Here is a 26,060-nt window from a genome sequence, read left to right on the forward strand (position 1 = left end):
TCGGAAGTTATGCGCATTTAACTGCTGGCACTGCTGAAGGTGCCTCACATCCAATAGCCAATTCCACCCATAGTGGAAAGCTACCAGTTACATTCCTATAACAGCTATTACCCTACAGCCACATCTTTCCGCTGTGCTCTGAGCTATTAGACCCTGCAAATGGGAGGAATAGTGTCTTTTGTGGGCTGGACTACACACCTGTCACAAGCTGTGCCATGGAAATCATCCCTCCATCACATATAGAGTTTGCGATTTCATATGACAACAGAGCCCCCCTTTTCAGACCATAGGCATAGTCTTATCAAGCTGTTACTGTTGTGTGCAGTATTATAAATTATTCTGTATGAAGCATAATGAAAACAAACAGGAGTCAATTTTAACAAAAGTTAACAGACTGACTATTTAACGTTCCACAATACCTAAAAAACTACAAGGGATCACTTTTTGACCTAAAAAACAGAAGTGCGTGATTTTTGTTATGAATGAGCGCCCCCCCCCCCCCCCCCCCCCCCCCCCAGATTTTAGAATAAATACTGGTTAAACCTTCTGAGTTTCAGTGTTTCCGAAATCTGACAGAACATGGGCTGGGTTGTGCTACCTTTACGCCGGCTGAAATTCCCTGGTCAGTTATATGACGGGCATACTCGGGAAACAAAAAATAAACTGCTGATGATTGCGTCCTATGAGTAGGCTATACATGAAAGGGGTACGTTTGTTTTCAACATTGGAAATACCTGGTCAGTCCCAAATTGATTAATAAGATTATTTCTTTTATAATTGCTGGAAATTTTCTTTTGGCGTGTGCTTTGGCTCTTCCACACTGTTGCCATGTAAATCCTACAAATAAAAAGCCTATACAGGTATTTAGGGCAATAATATATCATAATATTTAGCCTGCATTAATGACGCAAGTGCGTTATTGTTTATATGGATGGATATATAAAGAGCGTCACACGCTGGTTGGTCTGTGATGTGAGTAATGAGTACCATATTGTTCCACTTCTTTTGCAAATCCTTGGAATGAGCGAATCAAAACTGCAACGAATACATGTATCATGTTAGTCATACAAGTTAGCAGTACATTTGCAGAACGCATGCATTCATAGCACTTCGTCACTGAATAACAATTAGATGGCAGGAGTCTTGGGCGTGCGACTGATGGAATTTTACTGAAAACACTTCGAGTTTGTGCGAGGAATTAGTGCTGCTCGCCTCGTGCAGTGTCATACTGTCAAGGAAAACGGCGAAAAAATTCACTGCCACTTTCACAAGTTAACGCTAAACTTTAAGGCAAAATGCAGAGTAATCTTTATCTCTTTAGTCCACAATCAAATAAAAACGCATGTAAACTGCGAAAAGATTGTATATTTTTTTGATTTTTCATGTTGGCTTCATATAGCTCGTGTTCATTCTTGTCCCGTCACAGCTTTAAACAGCAACAAGTCTCATGAAAACTTAGTTGTTAGGAGAATAAATGAACACGAAAATGTTTCTGTATCTGTTTGAAACTCTTTCCTTACTAGTGACACTTAACTTTTTGTACTAGCGGATGATAAAGCAAAAAAATAAACACAGCAGCGCCATATTTTCCTGGAAATTTTGACTGGAAATTTTGCAAATGTCAAACAAATAAAAAAATAGGCCAGTTACGTAGTTTTTTTGTTTAGTTTGACTCCAGCCGTCTATTACGCATATGTAAAACCTCTACTTAGGCACATAAATACTTCAGTTAAGACATTGCGTGAATCTGTACGTTTTCGAATTAATCACGGCTTGTTCATGTTTGTCCTGTCAGTGGAAACGCCAAGATGCTAGAGTGTTTAAGCACGCAGATATTGCAAAGGGTTATTAGATTCATAAGTCACCGAAGTGGTGGGCGATCTACTGAGCACAGCAGAACTTCTTCTATGATGACTTCAAACAAGACACATTACCTACCAGCATCTGTTAGAGTGAGTGGATTTTAAGACACTTCTATCTCCAGGACAACAGAGGAAAATGGTAAGCAGCCATAACATGAAGATTAACAGGAACAATTACCATAAAATATGCTTAACAGGAATGATACTGTATGTCTGAATTGTGTGTTTGTCCGTCTTTTTGAGCTCAGTATTTATACACGCTGTTTGACTAAAACAAATGCGATTCACAATGGCATGTTAAACTTTATAAAGCGCTTTCTTGTGGTACCCAGGGTTAAAGCTCCGTAGCTAATTCAATAGACACATCGAAGCTTCTTAAAATTTTGATATTTAATGTTTTTTGAGCAAAGAACGTGAATGGAGTGCGTTTTCTTTGTGGATTAAGGAGTGTCTCAAAAGTTCATCATCATTATTATTTTATTATTATTTATTATTATTATTTTTGTTATCATTAATAATCATATTTTATTCAACTATGTCAGTGTAATGCACTATGTGTAGACATGTCGTTCTTTGCTAAAACGCATTCAAAGCGCACCGTAGGAGCGGAAGATATTTAGGGTCTTCTTCATCTGTTGAAAGGTCTTAAATTCCAAGAAAGTCTTTATTGTGAACGTACCCGTCCGACTTCTGCCAAAATATTAACAGGACGGGCATGGACAGAAAACATTCACGTGACAAGGCGTGTGGAGGCAAAACAGTAAAGCAATACCAAGTGGCACTTAATGAAAGTATAGATTTTTGCCCCCGTAACCCTAGCTATGCTATGCTTTCAGCACGCTGGACAGAGACATCTGGGTCCTTGAACACAGCGGACAAAAACGCCAAATGGACGTCAACTAACAAGCATTGCAGTTCTTTGCCAAAGATAGGGAATGGTTTTATATTGGTAAGCGTTTGCTCTAGAAGCCCTGTGATGTCAAAAGGATATATATATATATAGAACCGAAGCTTGGTTGCTTTGCGCTTGGAGTTTTGTCGTCACGTAGAGCATGTGAAAGTTGAAATCTTAGAGGCACTGTACGTTGTGCGTTCTTTGCAAGCTCCAGTTCAGCGTTAACTTTGGGAAATGCAAGTGTTGGTCTTGGAGATCTAACCACTGATAGTGGTTGTCAGCTCTCAAAAAAGGTAAGAAACGAATAAATTTCAATATATTTCCGTGATTTTATACGTTAAGTTTTCGTTCTTCCTGCGCTTTGTGTATTTTATTTCCATATTATAGTTTCAATTCTGAGTAGAAAAAAATGGTATAATGTAAATGTAAAGTGGTATCTGAGCATGACACTGGAACGATAGCCATTAGTAGTCAGGTAATGGTATTTTCACTATATTCGTCAATGCACAAACTTCATATGAATATGTGGATATTATTTGCACACACAATCAATATGTGTTCCGTGCACAAGTGACCATTGTTGGTAAAGTTAGATTGTTAATGCAGATTAATTTAAATAAGTATATTAAAATCACTCAAAAAATAAAATCAAATACAAACGGTTAGCCAAACTAAAAAAAAAATACCCAGTCATACTTTTTGGGAGATACACTGTATTTTTTAAATTAAACTTCAGTGCGCAATAGATATGCTTACGCTATCGTAGCATAATATGGTGCAAGACTTTAATAATATATACACGTAACTCACTCACACATGGAGCTGTCCTATAACATACTTCAAAACAGAATACATAAGAGATCAAACGTAATGCAACAAGAATCAATAAATCTATATCTATCTATCTATGTATCTATCTTAATCTATCTATCTAAAGTAGGCAGGGAGATAGTTAGTTACCTAGCTATTTTGCTAACGTAGTAAAACGATATCGATGCATATATTGATATAGATACCTATAAATCTGCTTACTCTCGGGGTCGAAATATTTTACGTGCTTGCACCGATCCGTCGTTCGCTACGCGTAACCATTTATGACCGCGGTTGTATCATCTCCCCACTTTCTGTCATCCCGTTGATATCTCTTTCCTGTTTTACTACGGGCGACTCTCGGTTTCATTCATACTGCGCTGGTGTCACCCGCTCCGCTCCTTTGTCCCTCCTCAGCGAGGCACACGGAAGCGGTCGGAGATGGCTTCTAAAAACGCACATTTCCGAGTAGCAGTTTCTGATATGGGTTATTGCCTTTATACCATAACATCGAATATAATTGTGTTACTACCATATACAGACCTTTGCAATAAATGTAATAATGGGCGTGGTCAGATAGTGGATGAGTTAACTATGGGTTAGATGTAATAGCCTATGCGTTACGAATTCTGGGTTTTGTATCTGCACAGACATAAAAGGCACACAAACAAAACCAAATTATGGCATTTTGACTAAAGCTGTGTTGGTGTTTTGCTGACAAAGCAGATAGAAATCGGTCTTTGAAATTTACAAGGTAACAGTTTGATCACACGGATTCCCCGAGTTCTTTGTATGCAGCTTTATACCGGAATCCGATTTTTGGTGGAAAACAGTTGATTGAATTACAAGCATAAAGCCAAAAGAAAAACCCCGAGATATTTACGCCTACGGACGCTGCGCTGTTTTAATGAGGGATTTGTCACGCAGACTTACATGTCCAAACAGTATACATGAATATTTCGTTTTGTCAAGTGTATTTTTTTTAAGCGTTAAGAATTTGAAATAAACGAAGTTTGAAAATAATAAGCGGATAACAATAGCAGACTAATAAATATAAGCGCATATATAGCCGGATGGTAATTATTAGCTAGCGAACAAATTTACCGAATTGTTTGTAAATTCCTTTTTTTGCCGGGGTAGGCTATCATTTTGTCATAGAAGAGTCAGTGAGACGTGGGCTATGGCGTGGGTGTGGGCGTGTTGTGGGGGGGGGGCGAGTGTGTGTGTAGGGGGGGGGGGGGGATGGCACGACACCCTTTGTATGTATGAAGGTTTTTTTATAGAACTTTCTGCAATGTACGTCATCGGATCAGTCCATAAATGGGGTTGTGTTATCTTACTGAGAATCTCCCTCACCACCCCCCCTTTTCCCACTCTGAGCGCTGCAGAGTTGGGGTGGGCGTCAATAACAAATCTGAATATGGTAGGTTTCGTTCCAAATGACCTGATCTATTATAGTCGCGTTATACCTTACATTTTGCAATTACCGTAGTTTTTCATTACAGCGTTTCACGAAATAGACGGGAATGGCGACCACAAACCAGTGTCCAGCTTTCCTTCATAAACTTTTGAAGGAGCTGCTGACATACCGACGTATATATCTTGTGGCCGCATTGCTTTATTCACCTGGTGAGCAGCGTGATTCAAGTAATTAAACGATTTCCCGAAACACGCATGGGAATTTTGACTAAAGGTAGCGCGATTTCTTATGGTTATCAGCAGAGTGTCTGTGACGGAAGCAACGTGTAAAATACATAAATACTGAATCGATCCGTTGAAACATGACCGTTGAAAAAAATATATGAAAATATATAGCGTATAATTTTCCATACTTTTGAATGCTGAGATCGAAACGAGATCTGACCAGTGTTATTTTACGCCAGAATACCTCCGAAAAGTGAAAAGGTGAAGGCATAGGCTGGTTTTACTTTTCTCGTTCTATTTTACAGACGGTTTAGTTTTACTTTCCTGATAAATAATGTATGTAAGATACATGGGTAAAATTTGAGTAAAGCCTTCGTATTACATTTTGCTTTATTTATATGAAATGGCTTTCAAATGCATGTTTTCAGTATGCATTTACTCATTGTCTCCTGGTCATTGATGTATAAGTTATGTTTGAAGACCTACCTGTTTTTTGAGGTTATAACTTACTCGAGGTATTTTGGTCTCATTCTGTGTATGTTTGTGTGAGTCTGGGGTTTATTTTCCTGTAATACTCCACTCCTTTTGACCCTACTGGTCTGGGCATGGATTATGCAGGCTACAGATGTTTGCCCGGGTTAGTTTAGTTGTTCTCACGTATTCAAGCATCTTGCGTAGCATATAAAAACAAGGAGTGTTACCAATCCACTCCCTTCCCAAGGGTTCTGTGAACGAAGAGTTTGCAGAGACCAGGTTCTGTGTTTGTGCGTAGTAACAAGGGTACTTATCTGGACTCATATGATTCCTTTTGACTTTTAGGTATGAATTGCTGGCCTTGCATTTTTGCCATGGGTCAATTGTCCTTTTTGTTGTTTATTTGAAAGTGTATCGAACGTAGACTTGCATTCTCCCTTTTGTACACATACATGCATTCGTATTGTATTCCTAGAAGAGAACAATCAAGTGGTGAATGCACAGGTATGTGTCAATACTATGAACTGTTGTCAGTAGTGCTATTAGAATATGAATGTTTAAATGAATTGAATGTTTTTGGGAAAAGTTTGTGTTTTCTTATCCTTTTTTATATTTCTTTTGTTCGGTTATCGTCTTGTGAAGCAGCTTTAGAAAATTTCACCATTTAAAATTTTTAGAAGGATGTTCTAAAGATGAGAATGATTATATTTTGATTGATGGGCAGTGAGCAGTGTTCAGATTACAGAATTAGCATTTGGTCATCCAGCAACTGGAGTAATTAATTTTAATCAATTAAGTCGAAATTTGGGGCGTCCCACAAAATGAGTTTAACTACAAGAAGGATCTAATATCAAAATGTTACTGAGCACATCAAAAGTAACTATCTTCTGTGAGTGTCACGAGCCAGTCTAGGGCTGGGCTGTATTAGAATAAGGATGGGGGGATGGGGGGAGGAAATAAGTGACATGATAGATTTAGTATCTAAGTTTGACATCTCTGATTCACTGAAACTGTACGTATGATAGGTTAGAATTGGGCATTGGTATTCGGATTTACAAAGCCCTGTGACTACTGTGAATATACACACATGCACACAGACACTTATATGCACTATACATGTGTAGCGTGGTGCTCATGTGTTGTCTCATGATGACGCATTACCATACTTTTCAATATTATTACATGCTAGATGTCTTATATGAAGAGATGTGGTCTCTGATCATTGTCAGTTTGTACCTGCAAAGTTGCTTTATGTTTTATAGCTGCTGAAGTATGAGTCACTCTTTTTTCATTTAGAGCCACACTGAACGTGCAATACAAACACATAGAGCTCTCCCTGCTGACCAGGAAAGAAAAGACAGAGGGGCCGACACATTCATTTTAATTCATTAATTTTAATTTACAAGCTATTGCTGTGGTCTTTGCATAGTGTAATATCTCCTTTTGGGTTCTACTTGATGTGCTACTTGTGTAGTTTTCTGTGGGTTTCTGAAGCCACAAGAGAGCCATGTTCATTGACTCTTTAGAGAAAGGGATTTGTAAAAAAAAAAAAAAGAAAATGAAAAAAAAGAAGAGCACCCAGTTGGTTTTGAGCTTGATTTCTGATTTCTTGGCAGCCGAAAGCATTAGAAGGTCAGGAAACAGGAAGGGGGGACATGCTTCAGTGGAACTACAGTGTCCACTAATCGGGCAACCAAACTGAGTATGTTCAGCGGACATTGAGCTGTTTTGCATGGTATGGATATGTCACCGATGAACACCAGCGTTGTCCTATACACACACACATTTGGCAGATCCTGTCCCACTTCAGAACCATGGCGTGACACAGGCAATGAGCCAAAGTGCCGTACCCCTGGAAACCTCAGTGCTGTTCACAGCTAGGGCATTGCAGAATAAGAGAGGTGCGAGGGGTGATGGTTCAGCATTTATCTACTCTGAGAAGACCTCCAGAGATGAAAAAGTTGGCAATATCGAGACACCATCTGAAAACACTGGTCATGTAATAGTGCACAGAATGCAGGCAAATGGTTGGTTTGAAACTGCTAAAGACTTTTATATGAGAGTTAATGTGATTGGTTAATGCTTCCTCAAATAATGTGCCATTCTGTAAATTTGATTAGTAATATACAGTTTTAAATAATTTATAATGGTTGATAATCTCCCTGTTTAGATATTTGCTAGTTAAACTAGAATTTCACCGAATGAAACACATGGAATTCGTGAACATTGTTCACAAATGAGTCAATGTGCTACAAAGCCCAGGGCAAGTCATTGTTGTCCTTACTGAGCATAGAATCTACCTTTGTGCATTCTTTAAAAATATATTCTTGGATTCTATTATTAGGGTTATGTTTGCTGCAAATGGATGATAAATGTAATGTTTTTACCGTGGGTTTTGCACTGTGATACTGTATGTATACAATGTTTTCACAATTTTGGACTTTGGTTAGTTTTCTCAATTTAGTTATCTGGCTGTGGGTCAACTTCTTATAGTTACCTAATCTTCAGGTTCTGTTAATTATATTCAAGCAAAAGTATCTTGGATTTTTGTATATCCAAAATATTTAAAGCTGTATAATGAATGAATATTTCATATGACAAGTAAGAATATTTCATCTGACAGGAACACAGACTTTGCTGTTGCTTTACTGTTGCCATGTTCCACCTATGTCAAATACATGGTTTCAAGAACATCCTTCAGTTGAATTCTTCTGGAGTCTTCCGCAGACACACAGGAAGTGATGCAGCAGAGGTGGGTAGACTGCATTCCAGAGAAGCTGCTCTTTAAAGACCCTCCTAAAGGACTTCATTTGCGTACTTATAAATAATGTATCATAAAACCCTAGAATAGGGAAAGCGAGCTCAAATGATGCAGAACATTTTTTAAAAGAACAAGGCAAAGACAAAAATAGTGACACATTTTCCTAAACTCCAGGTGGATCAAAGGAAATGTTTCTCCTTTTTGTGAATTGCCAAGCAATGCTTATTATAATTAGAATGTTATATATAAAAAGCACACAATCAATGGTTATTACTCTAAATTAGTCACCTTGTATCATAAATACCATTTTAATAGTTGGTGTTAAATATAATAATATAAATATATATGTACTTCAAACTTTAATGTTTAAAGTTAAAACTAGTACAGCAAGACTGTAATCCCGTTTATCCCAAAATGCAATAATTCTAACACCTGCATGATCAATATTTAAATATGTTTTTTTTAATTCGTTGTTAGTTCCTGTCTGCATTTAAATCCATATGTCTTTTAACAAGACTCATTAAACCATTATCATTGGGAGGGATCCCCTTTATCAAGGGAGAACGTGCATCTCCACATCCTATGGCTGAGTCTGCACCTCCTAGGTCAAGCTGAGATCAGCCCAATCAGGCCCCTGACTTCATTAGCCTGGCCGAAGGAAAACAGTGACCACCACCACATGAAAATATATAGCATATTTTGAATAAGAACAGGTCCAGAAACCAGGACACGTAGCTGTTTAGAGATGCAGATGATGTCTCTTTCCCTGTTTTCATTCACACATTTGCCACTGCGGGGCACTGGGAGGTAGCACTGGGAACTAAAAATCTTTGTGCATGCAAGCATTGGGAATTTCTGGGAATGTGTTGCCCTACCAAATCAATCCTCCTGACAGACTCTTATATTTCACTTAAAAATATTTATAGACTGATACCTACATGGGATTCCTTGCAATAATGGAGTCTGTGAAAAGCCATTCAATATCTAATGTCTGTATGCTGGCCTGTAATGCAGTGCTGCTCCCATGATAAATCAACAAGATATTTGTGTGATGGGTCTTCACCAGAGACCCGTCCAAATGCAGGTAGATACTTACAGCAGATTAGATACAAATGGAAATGCAACAATATGATTAATGCTGAAGAGATGGTGCAATAGACAGACTGCCTAACAATGTTTGTTAAATACAATTAGTAACAATTTCAAGTCTGACAGTGGGTCTGTTAAGAATGTTTTCCCACCTGCTTCCCAGGTGCTTTAGATTATACAACTTCATATTCTCAAAAGTGCCTGAAACAGCCACAGAACATTCAAATTAGTAGGTGAGGGCAGCTCTTTTTCTTAACTAGATGACTCCAGTCATTGAACTGTTCTTTACAGAACTAAAATGGAGTTTGAAGACAACCCATGGGACTTGAATGAAAGGTAAAGTCAAGCTTGATACGCCAATAATGGCAGCTCGGTTTTGAAGTGAATCTACTGAGAGTTTAGGCTAATGTAACATAGTACAAGATATATTATCTGTGTATTGTCTGTTTGAGAGCTGAGAATGACCCTTTCAAATTCAACATGGTTATCGTGTACTGGTGCCCTTATATGGAATGAATTCTTGAGAGTTTTTAAACTATAACAGTGTGAATAAGTGCATAATAATTTCAAATTTATTTAGTTCTCTAACTTCCTTGTTTATAGTTTCATTTAAATAAACAATTAAAAGACAACATTAACTAAATCTGAAATACAACTAGTTTATATCTTTAAAGTAATTTTCACATACTGATCATACTTGTGCGCTTTATCGCTCATTAATCTTAAAACTATTCCATTCATCTCTCCAGCTTCTTTTCCTGGTCAGGTCCAATGTGTAGAGACTTATATTGACTTCTTACATTTTTGTACTAGAAAGTTGTCACTTGATTGAATAATATTTTCTCCAAATATATGTGAGATTCTTATTAATAAGAAGTCTTGTTAAAATTGCAAGCCTCAGGTGGCTGAAGAGGACCTGGCCACTGAATTAACTTTTAGATGTTTTAGCTGTAAAATAGGTTAGTACAGGCCAAGGGTGCTAGATTTGCTAATAATTTTCTGGCTTATTACAAAGAAATACCATTGGCTTCAGTGGTAGTATATTTTAAATTTGAAATATTACATGCCAGGTTTTCAAGCAAGGGAATGTGCCAGTTTAATTAGACTGTACAGCCACATACACCATCACAACATGATGCAGGTAGGTCTCTAACTTCTAAACAAAATCCATGCAAACCTCTCTATTTCCAAATTGTCATTATTGCTGACTGATACAATTTGATGATAATCATAGATTGGTCTAGGGACAGATACCCTATCCTTATTGTACTGCAGTCCTGTGCCCTGTGCTCCAGACTCCAGGTGACCCTGAACAGCTTAAGCTGTTAGAATATAGATGAATGGATAGATTGACGAATGCCTTAAATTAGATAAATATACATGAGTATTTTACTGTAATTATATATTTATATGTTGGCGATTCATTCACGAATATTTTTTCTATTGTCCCTTTAAATATAATACGATGGCTGACTTAAACGTTAAAATGCTTTTGGAAAATGATTTGCAATCATTTCGATTTATCCAGAAAGTTGCAGCTAATGTAATACTTTATGGAGCCAGAGGACATCTGGAACTAGCATCCCTCAGCGCGGCTGAAACACCGTGAGCTGGTCCGGCACCGGAAACCTCGATAAACAATGGCGCACCAATTTTGCTGCTGCGCAAACTTGAGTGGGCGTTATACTCCCACTCTTTAGACAGCTTAAATTATTATTTTTATTGTTTGCTAAGCCCGCCCAAGCAGCCAGTTTAGAGCTTTAGGCTTTCCCTCATTGGGAATACTTACGCGCTGGGAGGCAATGAGCCAGTATCGGAGTCACATGCTACAACGTCATGATGTACTTAGTTACTGTAGTTGCAAGGCATGAACCTTTCATTCAAAGCTACAGAAGTCCCTTATCGCGCAATACCTCGGGTGCTGGCGTGCAACACTTTTATTCTGACCGAATTCAGATGGATCCACTCAGTCATGGGAATCCCATACCTCAAGACTGCAATTTCCTCCATCAATAATTTCGCCTTTTTTTCTCCAAAGCTGAAAAGATCTCTTCAAAGAGAGGAAAATATAACTATCTGTAAATAACGTAGGGAATTACCAAAACGTTACAAATGAAATTGTCCTGTTGATGTTCTCCCTTACGACCAGACAGTAGAAGGTAGGTCTGTGTGACTTTGTTCTGTCGATTTCACTCTTTTTTTCTCAAAACTTAATGAGCGGAAAGTCAACGAAAGTAACCAAGTTGGTCAGTATGGAGCGACTGAAGCGCAGCCTTCTTGCAGGTCAATATTAAGAAACGGTGTTATAATCTTTGTTGAATTTCTGTCTCAGAAACCAAAATAACCATCGACTGTAAGCGTTGCTTTTGTTTCATTTGGTATTATCTTTTCCAGTTTATACAAGATTTCTTAATTGTGGCACCAAATTTGTTAACGAACTTTTTTCTCAGTGGTTACGTTAGTATAACTTCTTTTGTAGATTATTAATGGTGTCAGGCTCTTATTAATGAGTTTTTCTTGCGTGTAGTTGACATAATATACATATTTAAATTACCTCCTCCTGTTTTCCCATTATAAAACGCGATCGGTACGGTAGTGCTTAGTATATTGTAGTAAAATATGTTCAATCTCATTGCGTCAAAACGTGAAAGCATACATGATAATTCAGATGAAACTTCAACATGTACAAAAAGGCGGCAAATAAAAGCTGGATACCCTCATTAAGACTTTATTAGAAACCTGAGACATGCTTAGGTTTCTAACCATGGTGTAAATGCTTTCGCGGAAACTGACAAGGACGATCTTACGGTGTAAAATGACCGTTATAGCAGTACTCCAAAGTTATATAAGGATATAATGACATACTTTGAACGTTGACACAAGGACAAAGTTTTGCTCTTTCTGTGTTGTTACCAGGTAAAGCCGATCAAAATAAGATACTTCATATATGCGTCATATAATAATTGCCTGTATAAATATGGTACAGCTGTAGTTTCTGAAGTAGCACCATTAAAGCTTTCACTTGGAATAGAAATGATTCAATATCCTTCTAAAAGTAGATTACGCCAACAATGTTGAAATTTGATAGCAATAACACCTGTTTGTTATTTAAATGCCCATAGCCTGTTGTTTACGGACAAATTGCATATTTCATGTGGCTTTCACCTTTGCTATGTTATGCACATGTCTACAACATTGCTTTACGGGGTGTTTGCTGTAGAGTAATATTGGAGATACGATGGTCACGTACTTCTCATTTTAAATGTCGTGATCCTGCTCTATCATTGCAACTCCATGAATTGTCGCTGTATTGGTATTTGAAAAACTTTACCTGGACAAATACCGCCATCTAGCGTAAATATGATTGCAGCGCTTCTCTTTCTTTCCGGTATCTTCATCTGATTCTGAAGTAAGTGCACTGCGCAGGGGTGCGTGTAAACAAAACGGCTGCAATTGACGCACATTTTACGTTTTCAATACAAATTTCGCTTGCCACCCATCTAGCTAGTCTTTGGAATTGATACTTAATTAAGCTTTGGCAAAACATTTTTACCTTTTTACTTCTGTGGGGTGCCAGCATAACATAGGCTCTTTGTTGAGCCGCTTGGGACGCTCTAAAGGTTAGACACATTTGTTGCAACGTAATTTGACTCAGAAAATAGGCTGGTACATGATTCACTTCCATATTATGGACATTTTTCGTTCTTAAAGATCCTTCACTGTGCTACTTTATTCATTTAATTTAATAACGTTAATAATGGTTCCTTTTTGAAAATGACTATTTTTAAAGCTGCACACAGTTATTCGGCTGAATATTTAGGACATCACCTGACAATTTTGTTCACATGTAGGCCTACTGATCGAAAATACTATCTGCATACCCAGTCATTTTATAACTAAAACCTGAACTTCATCTTGTGGATGGTACTAGGCCCTAATTGCATGTGTGGTATATAGTATAATCTACTCTTTTAAAGCAGTCAGTAGTATTAAATTATTCATTTTTAGCAGCCACCCTATATGTATGTCTAAAATTAGAAGAACCTGCTGATGGTGGATATTCATGGTTAACTGCAGCTATACTTTGTTGCTGGATTGAGCAGGATAGAGGTGTGTAGAATCTTGGGTGCCAGTCCTCAAGGCCACTGAACATCGTCTTTGTTATGTGTTTGAGCAAACTCCAAAGGCACTTTCAGTTGTTCGATAACTTCGATAACCAGCGGAAAAGTGTGAATCGTGCTATCAGTAGTCAGAAGTCTACAAGAGCTCTGTTATTATTAGAAATTCTACATCCTGCATCAAAGTTGCTTTATTATTATTATTATTATTATTATTATTAAAGTCTCTCTTGATTTGAGGGATTGAAAGCTTCTGTTCGATCATTCATTTTGTTAAAAATAGTGGCAAAAGGTGGCGAAGACTGCCACAAAATCTGACTTGTGCCGGTGTCTATTGGATACGTTGTTGTCTTGGAAACAGACAGTTCCAATGTAAAGATGCAGGTTTGTTTCCATGACAGCATATCAGTATATCCAATCTGTGTACGGGTTTGGATATCATATAATTGTCCATTTTTATCAAACCTGATTTTGTCACTGTACTGCTTGCATTATTTTCTGTAAATGCTTTAATATGATACTATTTCACACTCGATTGTTCTTTGCATTATTTTTGACTCTCCCTCTTGCGGTGTGGTTAATTAACCATGCATCCATGTGATGCCGCAAAGTCCTGTAAGGTTGGAACTGCACCGACATTGAACTTCATTGAGCTTGAACTTGAGCTCAAATTGAGCTGTAGGCCATATATATGTGATATTCTATTATTCTCTTTTCCCCTTTATCATGGTTGCTTTCACACAGATTAGCCATCAGCGATATCTTGATGGGGTGGCCGAATGTCACATCACGGTATTTTCCATTGGAGTCACGATCCACGTTATACATTACGCTTTGTTTGTATGTTTACAAACCAACCAAACTGGAATGTATGTAGCAGTGTTAATTAACCATTTAACCACTTAAATAGAAATTATGTCCTATCCAAGAAACACTGCTTGTAGCATTATAACAATAAACATAAGCTATATATTTAAAATAATTTATAACAAAAGTTATTTTAATTTTTTAAATATAGTTTAAAAAACTTTTGAATGCAAATGAACATTTATGACTTAGGTTAATAACTTCTGAACTCTGAATTGGTTAGTGTTTGCAACAACAACAAACACTAACCAATAATAATAGATAAATAAAATTTGCTGTGTTGCCACCTGTTGTACGAACGATATCTTTCTCAAAGCACACAATCTCAAAGTTTGCAAATTACAGTAAACTGATCCACGTCAGATTTCACAAATCCAAACCTTTTGCTTACAATTGAAGCAGAACGTTTTTTTGGAACCGATTCTTCATCAGCAATGCCATATGTTCTATTTATTCCACAGCATAGCTGACCCAGCTTTTTATCGCATCAAATATGTACAATATTTTTATCAGTCAGATTGTATATAAAGTTTATTTTATTTTATATTACTTTACTTTATTTTATTGTATTTACCAAGTTAGCTAACTGGTTAAAAAAAGATCTATTATTTTTTAGTTCAAGATCTAGTCACTAAGCTGAGGTCCACTGAGACATATTATCGGTCCAATGGAATGAGCACTCCAATTTGGCTTCATTCATCCCCCCAGTATATGAACATTATATTATGAAGTCGTACTCCCATTTCAAACTCACTCTTACGTTGTGGGTTGCAGAATCCGAATATACAGATATCGCGATATGCACTTGCCGATTTATGCTGTCGCTACAATAGTGTAAAAAGCAGTGTACTTGTAATGGGGCTCGGCATAGCCAGACTTATACCTAGTGGACTCCTTAAATGCATGTATGTTTGTTATGTGTTATTTGCCCCACTTTTACGTCGTTTGGACAGGAGCATCTGCTAAGTAAAAGTAAATGTAAATATATTGCTGTATCACAATTCTCACCTTAACTCAGAAATGCTTAGTGCAATTTCAACAGTAAAGATAAATTATCATCATATCACCCTCTAGTAAACTTATCTATAAAGTTGGGCAGTTTTAACTTATACAGTTAAATATAGGAACAACAGATTAATACCCCACTGGAACTTAAATTTCAACTGTCCAGTTACCTATTTGATCCCATAACTGATTGCTGGCCCTGTACTTCACCATGAGATATATCATCCATCCATCCATCCATCCATCCATCCAATTAATTATTTTTTAGGAGGATTTTGAGAGGATGAGAGGATTTTCTGATTTAAAAATGACATAAAGTACCACATATAGGCAATGTCTAAACATGGACTATAACCACCTATTGAAAATAAAACACTACAGCATACTCCTCCTGTTGTTTACAAGTGTTTATAAAGTGTGTATGATTCAGTTTTTAAAAGTTCCAAAATATTATCTATATTTTTGTCATCATTCCAGTGATTTTTGTGATAATCCTCACCATGGTTAGTATATATTAAGTAGCTCTCAATAATGTCAGACAAAGGACACATTAGTAATTGCTTGGACATACGGAAATCTTTAAGTCAGGGGTGTGAAATTCCAGTCCTTGGGGGCCGGAGCCCTGTGTAGCTTAGTTCCTTCCTTGTTCCCCCACAAATGATTTAGCTTATGAGCTGTGTGGTAATTAGCATAAGGAGGTGCAAGATGTCGGATCAGGTGTGTTTATTGATGGGAAACCCAAAATATGCAGGGCTCTGGCCCCACAGGACTGGAGTTTGACACCCCTGCTTTCATTCAAGTCATTCATTCAATTCATACTCAAATGCAGTGCAGTTTATATAGCTTGTTGGCTTAATATGTGGGAAGTGCTATGCAGTTAATTTGGGCTAGAATGTGAAATGAAAGTAAAAGTTAATTATTTAATGTATGTTTTAGAATGAAATACTGTGTTTGTTGCTTGGGACACAACAAAATTGGTGTCTTTCACCATTTCCATTTTCATGTAAATTTAAGTCTGATCCAGAGGACCTCAAATTGTTCTGAAGCAGCAGATAAAAGCAATGAAGGGAGGTTTAGTCTAGTGTGTGAACATCATGATCCAGACAATCTAGCTCTACTTTTTGAATCCAAACATCTGCAGTAAAATAAGCTCTCTACACTCCTGGAAGTGGCACCCTGCTCACCGTAATCTGCCATGTCACTACAGCAATGTGTAGATGAGCAGTGTAGGCACTAGGTCCGGGTGCGGACTGAACTAAGTTAATCCGGACCCAGCCAGAAAATCACCTTCTGAATCAATATGGTTAAAATAAAAATATAATGTGCTTTGAAGTATGACAATACAACATAGAACCACCAAGTTTTGCACACACATAACCTGTCATAATCACTCACCTCCTCACCATGACAATCGAAATGATCCTATTTTTGTTATAAAAAGTCCTCATTTTCGTTGTATATTGATGTCTATATCTATTATTGTTAATGCATTGAAGTTTATGAAATGTTGTTTTGTTATTGAAATTTGTTCCGGATCTCTGACTTTGAATAAAAATCTGATGCGAACCTTTGATCAAAAAGTTTGAGAAGCCCTGGGTTAGAGTGATGATATTGCCTGTAAAGCTTTGGAAAAAAAGGAAATGTCATCCAAGAGTGTATTGAATGAAGACCTGTAGGCATTATGTGATTGAGCGAAACAGGGGAAGGGTCTTCAGCACTGCAGAATTGCTGCATGATTCACTTGGCTACCACACTATTAATTCTACTGTGGCTAACATGCCCTAACACAGCTGGTTATGCGCAAAACAAAAAAAAATTCAGTTGACTACTTACCATATCTGGTAAAACTGTAGTTATTTGGTGGACTTTTGAGTCATCAATTTCTTAACTGCTCCATTTCCTGAAGACATCCATACATCCCACTAACATGCAGATTCACTGTTATTTTCAAAGCAAATTCAGCACTGAGGCTTATTTAGACAAGGTGGATAGATGTCATCCCTGTATCAGAATACGGCATTTCTGCATGTGGTGTTGTGTTTGCAGTATGCTGTCTTTCAGCTGCACAAAAGCACGACAGATGCAGTGCTGGAATAAGAAAAGCCTTTAACTGCACCTGTGCAGGAAATACTATCAATGATCATGGTAATCCCATGCTATTTTGATGTTATAGTAAATTACATTGTATTGTTGACATGCTGGTTAAATTATAGGTGAAACTTGTTGAAGGGAAGCTCTGGGGTTAAGCCATCTGTAAACTGACAGTTTCTCATCGATGCATTTTCAAGCCACTTATACAGGAGCCTATACAGCACCGGGCAAAAGGCAGGGGTACACCATAGAAGGGATGCCCATCCATCACAGGGCACAAACCCTCTGGGTTATTTAGAGAGGCCAGTTTGTTTAACTGCATGTCTTTGGACTGTGGGAGGACACATAGGAAAGAACATACAAATCTCACACACAGAGCAAGAATACGATTCAAGCTCAGACCCTGGAGGTGTGCGGTGGCAGTGCCTTGCCTGTACACACATGCATGTGTATTGTTCTGATTTTTTTGTTATTTATAGTGGGAATAATACAGTTATGTTGCAACTGGAGAGTGCCGACAAAATGTGGATATTTTAAACAGGGTCATTTTTCATCATTTAATTTCGCTGCAGCTTAACACTGCCCGACGACAAATGTAAGACCTTGCAGGCTAATGATGGTAATTCCTTACCTACCTATTAAGGTACCTCCTGCCCCCCATTTTGCAGAAATATGACTGTCACTACTGGGTGACTGCTCTGAATTGTGAAGATAATGATAAGATTATATCATAGTACAGCCATTCCAATCGTAAGACATTCTGAGCACAGAACAATCTCTCCACCTTTGATTTTACCATCTGAGGTGATTTATTTCAATAAGCCGCTGTTCAGACACAAAAAGCTTTTGTTACTGGCAGTAATATAATGTCTCTGATGCCGCTAATTAGCAGTTTTCTACTACAAAGCAGGATATGCTTAGTTTTACAAGCTCACGGGATAAGCTGAATGGGAGAGAGGCAGGGCTGGTGGAGCTGGAGAGGGTCAGGTTCTCATGCCAACAAATTAAGGGGAGGCTTCTCTGAAACATAATATCGCTGCAGATAATTGTTTTTGACTGAAAAGACAGGCAGAAGCAGCCGGACTTGAAAGGTTTTCCCGAAATCCTGCGGCACCAAGCAACCCCCATGTGATTGCCATCGTGGTTAGCTTCTGAAATAATAGCAGAGAACTGCACTTGCTTAGTTCTGTGAATGAGTAATACAATATACAATTTTCATGGTCATTTAAAAAAAATGTTTGTGAGCTTTTATACATCTTCCTGTAGGGGCCTCCAGTTACCAGGTTTTTTGTTTTCTTTAGTGTGAATTAGACAGAGAGCAGAGTCCCATAACCATAACACATTTGTTTGGTGTCACTGGAGTTTCATGCCTGCATTTTGCATAGACACTTTGGCAAATTGTACATCCTCTATCTCACTGGGAACAGGAAATGGGCAAGTTTAAAAAGATGATAAGTTGTTTTCTTTTGCATTTTGGAAATGTGATGTCTTGCTGGCCCAGCGGGAAATGAACAGCATGAGCAGTAGTGCGCACGGTGCCTCCCCCGGTGCCTTTGCTACAAGGGGGAGCAGGGGAAGCTGATGTAAGCTGACACATCCGGTGGTACCCCCCCTCCCCCCATGAGCTGTATCTCGTCACCCCTCGGGAAAGATAGAAGTGGGCCTGCATGGCAGGGGCAGCTCTGTAATGGGAGCAGAAACAGACTTTAGCACTCAGGACCTGCCTGCCTCTGACCAAAGACAGATCCTGTCCCTGTCACCGCTGCTGCCGAATGGTACCGTTTGTCCCCGAGTTTTAAGACAAACATGCTTCCCAAAGGGCTCTCTGACACGAGGCAGCCCTAAGCTCTGTGGTCACCAGAATAGGTCCAACATGGGTACGTGAATGTTTGGCAGACGACCCACATGTACTGAGATTGATGTGTGAGCCACTGAATTTGGGTCAGACACTTTCTTTAGTAAATAAATTAATTAAGGACATATTAAAGTCAGCTCATTATCATCTATTCATTTTAGTACATTCTAAATACAGGAATACGCTAATGATTTTATGAGTGTACTTTCTATCATTTTCCATTCGCTTGCATGTCAATTGAATGTAAATCAAAATCAAAGGATATTTTCTATATGATTTAAATTGTATAGAAGCCGAAAAAACTGGTGTTTTACCTTTTGTCCATAATAAACACATGCTGAGTGTGAAACCCATTCATTACTACACACAGCCATAATGCTACAATGTTTATACTCATACCTTTCTACCGACTGTTTCTGAAAAATCCTGTTTACACACATCATGAGTCAGCTGTTTATACATTAATTTTTTCATATTGCAGTGTGTGACTGCATTCAGTAAAAGGAGCAAATTAAATTTGTCTTTCTGAAAAGGCATGTCATTGAGCAGAGCTGAATTGTTCAGCGGCTCATTAATGGGAAGGATGTAATATTCTGAACTGAGACTATGGGACTCCCAGCTCACCTATTTATAGGCGCAACATCTCCATGGTAGTCTTTGCAGCATCGTCAAGTCATAACTACCGCCCTAGACACCAATTAAGAATGAAACTAATGCATTTAAATAGCAGTTCACTTCCCTCACCGTTCCCTGATGTTCGCTCCCGGCCTTTGGAGTCGCCGAGTCACTACGAACGTTTTCTGCATCCGGGCAAAGCCACGTGGAGGACAGCGTGTAAAAATCTGTCAGAGCCCCACAATCCTGGCTATTTTTAAATGCCTTCCCTGAAAGCGAGAGGCAGCACGGTGCAAGTTTCCTGAGATGTCTGCAAATACACTGCCGTATATGAACTTATAGGGCTTTGCAAGGTAAGGGGGCCTTTCTTTGTCATTGTACAGTTAAATAGAACGAATGCTCTCAATCAGATTTATCTTATTCTGTACTACAGCCTACTTTGCCTTCTTGTCAGCATCTGTGTGGAAACAAAACATGTAAAGAGTAGCAGTTTTTTTAGCTCTGTAATTGAATGTCTTCTGTATCCTGAATATTGAATATGAGTGTGTGTGCATCTAATAAGGAAGCTAATTCTGTGATGGTACTTCATGGAAGAGAAGGAATGTTTTTGCTGCCAGCAACTGAAATGATATAATAAGGACAGGAAGCTTACAATGTAGAGGCAGCTGGTTTTCTACAGACTGTCATGCAGTTAATGCTTATTTTGCTGATAAATTGAAATGCCAGCTATTAAATCACTGTAGTGGTAACAAAGACGCTCTTAATTTGTCTTATCTTTTGTAATAAATGGATAAAATACTGTAATTAAAACTTATACATTTTTCATTTAATAATTGTACAACTGCTATTTAAAAATATATATTTATAGAGTTACCTAAAAATGTATGTGCCTTGAAAATATATATGTTCAATTGCGCAGAATTAAAAATACATATCAGGAAACAGTCGAACCTTCAACATTTGTGAAAAATGAAATAAATATGGTCAGATAGAGAAGTGTTTTGAGGAGAAGAAAGTATGTTGTTTCATAAAATTAATATTGAATGAAAATGAATGCTTTAATTGATATCAGTAGAACAACAGGTCTACATTCATGGAATGTGCAAGGCATTTCCGACCTTTTTGGTTAACTCTTGATCTGGCAGTTCTGTGCCATTTGAAAGATGGAAAATAAAGTCCTTCATTAAATGAATGCATGGATATGGACTGGTGTTTCCTAGTGATTTTAGCCGAGTCAATATGAATGAAACGGGCAGCAGGGGGGCTGTGTGAAATATAGTGACAGAAAAATGTAATGCAGCCAAGATATGGAACAACATGTCAATCAACGTTGAGTGGAGCCTTGAGGGCAACATTACAGGCACGGCAGTGGATACTTGTAGTGAAATTAACTAGAGCACCAGTGTTGGTAAATACGTATCAGCTTCAGAACATCTGTTGGGCTACATACACTTATGAAGTCTCATACATTTGTTTGTTGTGTATCAAACCTTTTTTTCTGCTCTAGTATTTAAAGTCCCATGGATTGAAGGGGTCCTCAAAGCCTAAAAATAACCAAATGATTAATTATAAAAAATATTATGGTAAATAATCACTTTACATAATGAATGATGTTGTGTGAAGTGATTCCAGCAAAGTTCACCAATGAATTGTTATCGCTATTTTTTGAGAATTTCTGAATCTGTAGTGATTGATTTGGAGCTGCATTGTTGGGGAGGGGAGGGGGCAATGTATTCAAACACTCAACCAGATGTTACCTTTGCAAATTGGCACATAATGGCTTGTACGTCTCAAATGCCTGTCATCTGGCATAAAGTGGAGCGATTGGGACTGGTGAATTCGAGGGCAAGGGTGGCAAATTGAAATCAGGCTGGTGGAACTCAGCTGGATGGGACTCAGCAGGTCAATGGCCTACTTTGAGCTACTGGAGGACAAGAGAAACAGGGTCTTCCCGGGGGAGCCACCACACACATCCTCTAATGATGCCGTAGGTGCTGCCGCATTTAGCTTCTTGTGGGGAGCTGACAGACGTTGTGCATGAGTAATGACATCCCAAAGGCTCCCAGGTTGCATTGCTGTATTAAAAAAATGAATTGGAGTTTTTTTTTTTTTAACCATCAGAGATTTGACTCGCAAGCAATGTAAAGACTCTGTTTTCATTTGAGAAGGCTGTGGGAAAGAACAGGATTGTTTTCCTCCAAGCAAGGAATTTGCTCCGGTAGATTCCAGCATAAAACGGCGTGAAAGGGCAGCCGCAATCTGGCATTAAAATACCTCTGTTTGTCTCCTCCTCTCTCTTCCCCTCCAGTTCCACCAGGTGAGAAGAGTGATGAACATCCTGTTTCTTACTATGGTTATTTCATACTTCAGCTGCATGAAAGCCGCCCCCATGAGAGACACCGCGGGCATGCGGGGGCACCAGGTGGATGGCTACTTGGGGACGACAGCGACACAGAGCCCCGGCGCTCTGGAGAGAGCAGCCACGGGCGGACGCAGGGGGGCGGAGTCGCTCACAGACACGCTCGAACAGGTGATCGAGGAGCTGCTGGAGGTGGAAGGGGAGGCCCAGTTGGTTGCAGGGGGGCCCGGCAGCAAGAGGCGGGGCGATGCGGCGGTGGAGCCCAAAGACAGCGACTTGTACTCTTCACGGGTGATGATCAGCAACCAAGTGCCTTTGGAACCACCACTTCTCTTTCTCTTGGAGGAATATAAAGACTACCTAGATGCTGCCAACATGTCCATGAGGGTTCGGCGGCACTCTGACCCAGCGCGGCGCGGAGAGCTAAGCGTGTGTGACAGTATTAGTCAGTGGGTGACTGCCGTGGATAAAAAGACGGCCATAGACATGTCCGGGCAGACGGTCACAGTCTTGGAAAAAGTCCCGGTGCCCAACGGCCAGCTGAAGCAATACTTTTACGAGACCAAATGCAACCCCATGGGATACACAAAGGATGGCTGCCGAGGGATAGACAAGCGGCACTACAACTCGCAATGCCGGACAACCCAGTCGTTCGTGCGCGCGCTCACCATGGATAGCAAAAAAAAAATCGGATGGCGATTCATACGGATAGACACTTCCTGTGTATGCACATTGACCATTAAGAGGGGGAGATAGTGAACGAAATGTATAGATTTTATTGAGTTGAAAAAGAAAAGAATAAATATCTATTTGTATATATACATAACAGGGTAAATTATTCCATCAAAAGAAAATTTTATGGACTGCATGTAAAAAAGATGAAGTTTATACAGTAAAAGTGATATTAAAGTCTATTTATTGATCATTTTCATGACCTTGTAAATGATTAAAAAAAATTCTAATCAGTCATTTGCGCACAATTTAAATTACTATATTACATTCCTCAAGACATTGTAGTTTGTTTACGTTGCCAAGAATTTGAGAAAAAAAAAGGAAAATGGAAAAGTGAGGAACAGTCAAAAATAATAATAGTAAATACTCTGCATGCTGCTTCAGTTGTGAATTAAAAAACTGTCCATTTCCGGGGAAAAGGGGACACAATTCTAACCAAAACATTCCGTTTACATTTTCAACAGTAAATGGTCTTTCCTTTCCTCAGTACTATATCTGTTTACTGCTCTAAAATTTCTCAAAGGTAATGTTCAAATTACATACTATGTCAAGGTGCTGTTGTCAAAGCTTTGCTGTTTTATTTTTTTATCCCCACGTTGAGAAAAAAAAAGATAAAAAAAAATATCAAATTTATTCATTGACATATGTTCTGGATTAATATAATTCATTTTGTATGTTGTGAAGTTGTTTGAAATATTAAATTGAACTATTTGAAGAAATAAAATGATTATAGACAAGTGAAAAGAAAAGAAATGTCAATAAAGTTTGACCTTTCCAATCAAAGGTATGTATTTAGGTAGACCTGCAACCCTGACTGGGATAAGCAGTTGAATATTAATATTTAGGTTAGAGAAACAAGCTTGTAGCCTGTCGTCTTTTCTCTGTATATAATTTTGACAAAGTATTAGAAATCATAACAAAAGTTAAACATATATTTATATATAAAGGGAAATTTATGCACCTAATGAAAATGCTTTCCATTCCCAGTAGAGGTTTACGACATAAGAATTGCAGTACAACTGAACTGGCAGCAAATTTCTATTACAAGGCCCTTAGGTTCGATAATTGCCAGCTGAAGGGGATTCACGTTGCAGCAAGTCATTGGTATTTAAGTGAAAATGTAAGTAAGATTACTCTTAATGGAAATAGTTTTTCGGTTACAGTGAAGACGACATGGCACTAAAACATCACTCCGTCTTAGATCATACAGTGCACACAAAGTATGTGGGAATCTGGACTGGCTCCAAGTACCTTTCAAGATTGGTAAATCATTTGACATTAGTATGGAAAATTGCCCCCTTGAACTTGGGTCTGGAAGAGTGGCATGTTGAGGCTTTCAGTCATGCACATTAAGTCAGGAACAGTTGTCAGATTAATACCTTTTAAAAAAAACTGAGTACAAAGCAAAATGAATCAGGGGTAAGTGTGATGAACACAATTGCCATTGTTTGATTTACATCTCAAATGTTTAATGGGTCGCAATGTTTTAAAAAAAACTAAATTGAGCTTTATATTCATATAATTTTTACCTAAAAAAGATAACAGTAACAGTTTTAGGTGAGGCTATGGCTTATTGCCTTGTGTGATTGAGAAATGTAAATTCTGATTTCTCACAAAGTGTCACTAGAGTGCTGCTTATCATTGTCATAAAACTGTCTGATGTCTTGATTATGAGGTCTCTGTCTTTGGTGTAAATGTGAGATATGACCAGCTGTGAGGCAAAATAAAGCAGGATATTTACATGAGCGATTTGGGGAGATGACTTAGCAATACGAGAGCCAATCCCCTTCTGGGAATTCAACTAGAGATTTAGTTGCAGTAGATTTTGTTGCACTCCTTATCCACCTACACCTATATTTCTTTTTTTTTTTTAAACTTTTTTTTGTTGCAGTGTGATTATTTTATTTCTGAGTAATTTAGGATTTGGCCCTCTTTCCCATTTAGTATAGCTTGTTTGTAATCATAACACACTACAATACGTTACTTACCTTGGTAGGGTCTGTATACCATGATTAAATAGCAAGGCTTGTTCAGTTTATCAGTAGGATGATGCTGTTATTATCATCTCAGACACTTCCTCTCACAGTGCTTCCTCTCCACGTCTGACTAAACATTTCGGATGTATTGAGCTTTTTCTTACTGCTGACGTGCCTGAAAGCGTATAGGGCAGAACTCCGCATACGCTCACCACAGCTTCTTTCCTCCCAGCAGCAGGATCACTTGTTGTTCCGAAGTCATTCAATCCTCAACAGGTTAACAGGAAGCTGGAGCCCGAGACACAAGGCACCAAATGGTACTTCCCATGCTCCCTCCCTCCAGGCAGGAAATTTAAAAATACCAGCCAGCTGAACAGGCATGTAGTTGAGGGACTGGGAGGAGAAAGGGAGGGAGTCTCAAACAACAGGGGGAACATGTACAAACACACACACACACACTATCAAGCTAAGGGTCAGGAGAAATTCCATTCATGCTTGACATAGTTAGATGTCCTAGGTTACCTTGTCTATTTTAGATAACCCCTGCTCTCAACCTAAAGTAGTTTTTTTCCACAGAGACAATGATAACAGCATCGGTATCCATGAGGGATCCTGAGAATGATGAGCACAGAAGGTGGTTGTGCCTTAATCACTGTTTAACCCTACAATAAACTGGTATTGACTCCTGACGCTAATAGCTCTCAATGACAGAGGTTGTCCTTCATTTCCTCACTATGCTCTGTGTGTCTCATTAATAAAGAGTCTAAATATATCAATTCATCTTCAAACCACTTAACCAGGATAATGATGGGGGAGGTCAGTGCATCACAGGGAATATCACATTCTTTAGACAAATTGGAAATATTAATTCACCTAAATGCATTTCTTTGGACAGCTGGACTAGACA

The 26,060-nt window shown here is 38.4% G+C and overlaps 1 protein-coding gene across 5 annotated transcripts; it reads left to right on the forward strand.

The window, feature by feature from the left end:
• The first annotated feature begins 1,842 nt into the window (after positions 1-1,842).
• Positions 1,843-24,879, forward strand: bdnf (brain-derived neurotrophic factor). Of its 5 annotated transcripts, none has more exons than XM_023810716.2 (2): positions 1,843-2,001; positions 22,395-24,879. In XM_023810716.2, exons 1-2 carry the CDS (start codon positions 1,999-2,001, stop codon positions 23,199-23,201), a joined length of 810 nt encoding a protein of 269 aa, XP_023666484.1. In that variant the 5' UTR covers positions 1,843-1,998; the 3' UTR covers positions 23,202-24,879. The 5 variants fall into 5 exon arrangements, with proteins under 5 accessions (XP_023666484.1, XP_023666496.1, XP_023666490.1 ...); XM_023810728.2 differs by lacking the exon at positions 1,843-2,001 and adding an exon at positions 2,977-3,050; XM_023810722.2 differs by lacking the exon at positions 1,843-2,001 and adding an exon at positions 4,949-4,990.
• The last annotated feature ends 1,181 nt before the right edge of the window (positions 24,880-26,060 follow it).

The sequence above is a fragment of the Paramormyrops kingsleyae genome, chromosome 11 (genome assembly GCF_048594095.1).
Source record: "Paramormyrops kingsleyae isolate MSU_618 chromosome 11, PKINGS_0.4, whole genome shotgun sequence".
Classification (NCBI taxonomy): domain Eukaryota; kingdom Metazoa; phylum Chordata; class Actinopteri; order Osteoglossiformes; family Mormyridae; genus Paramormyrops; species Paramormyrops kingsleyae.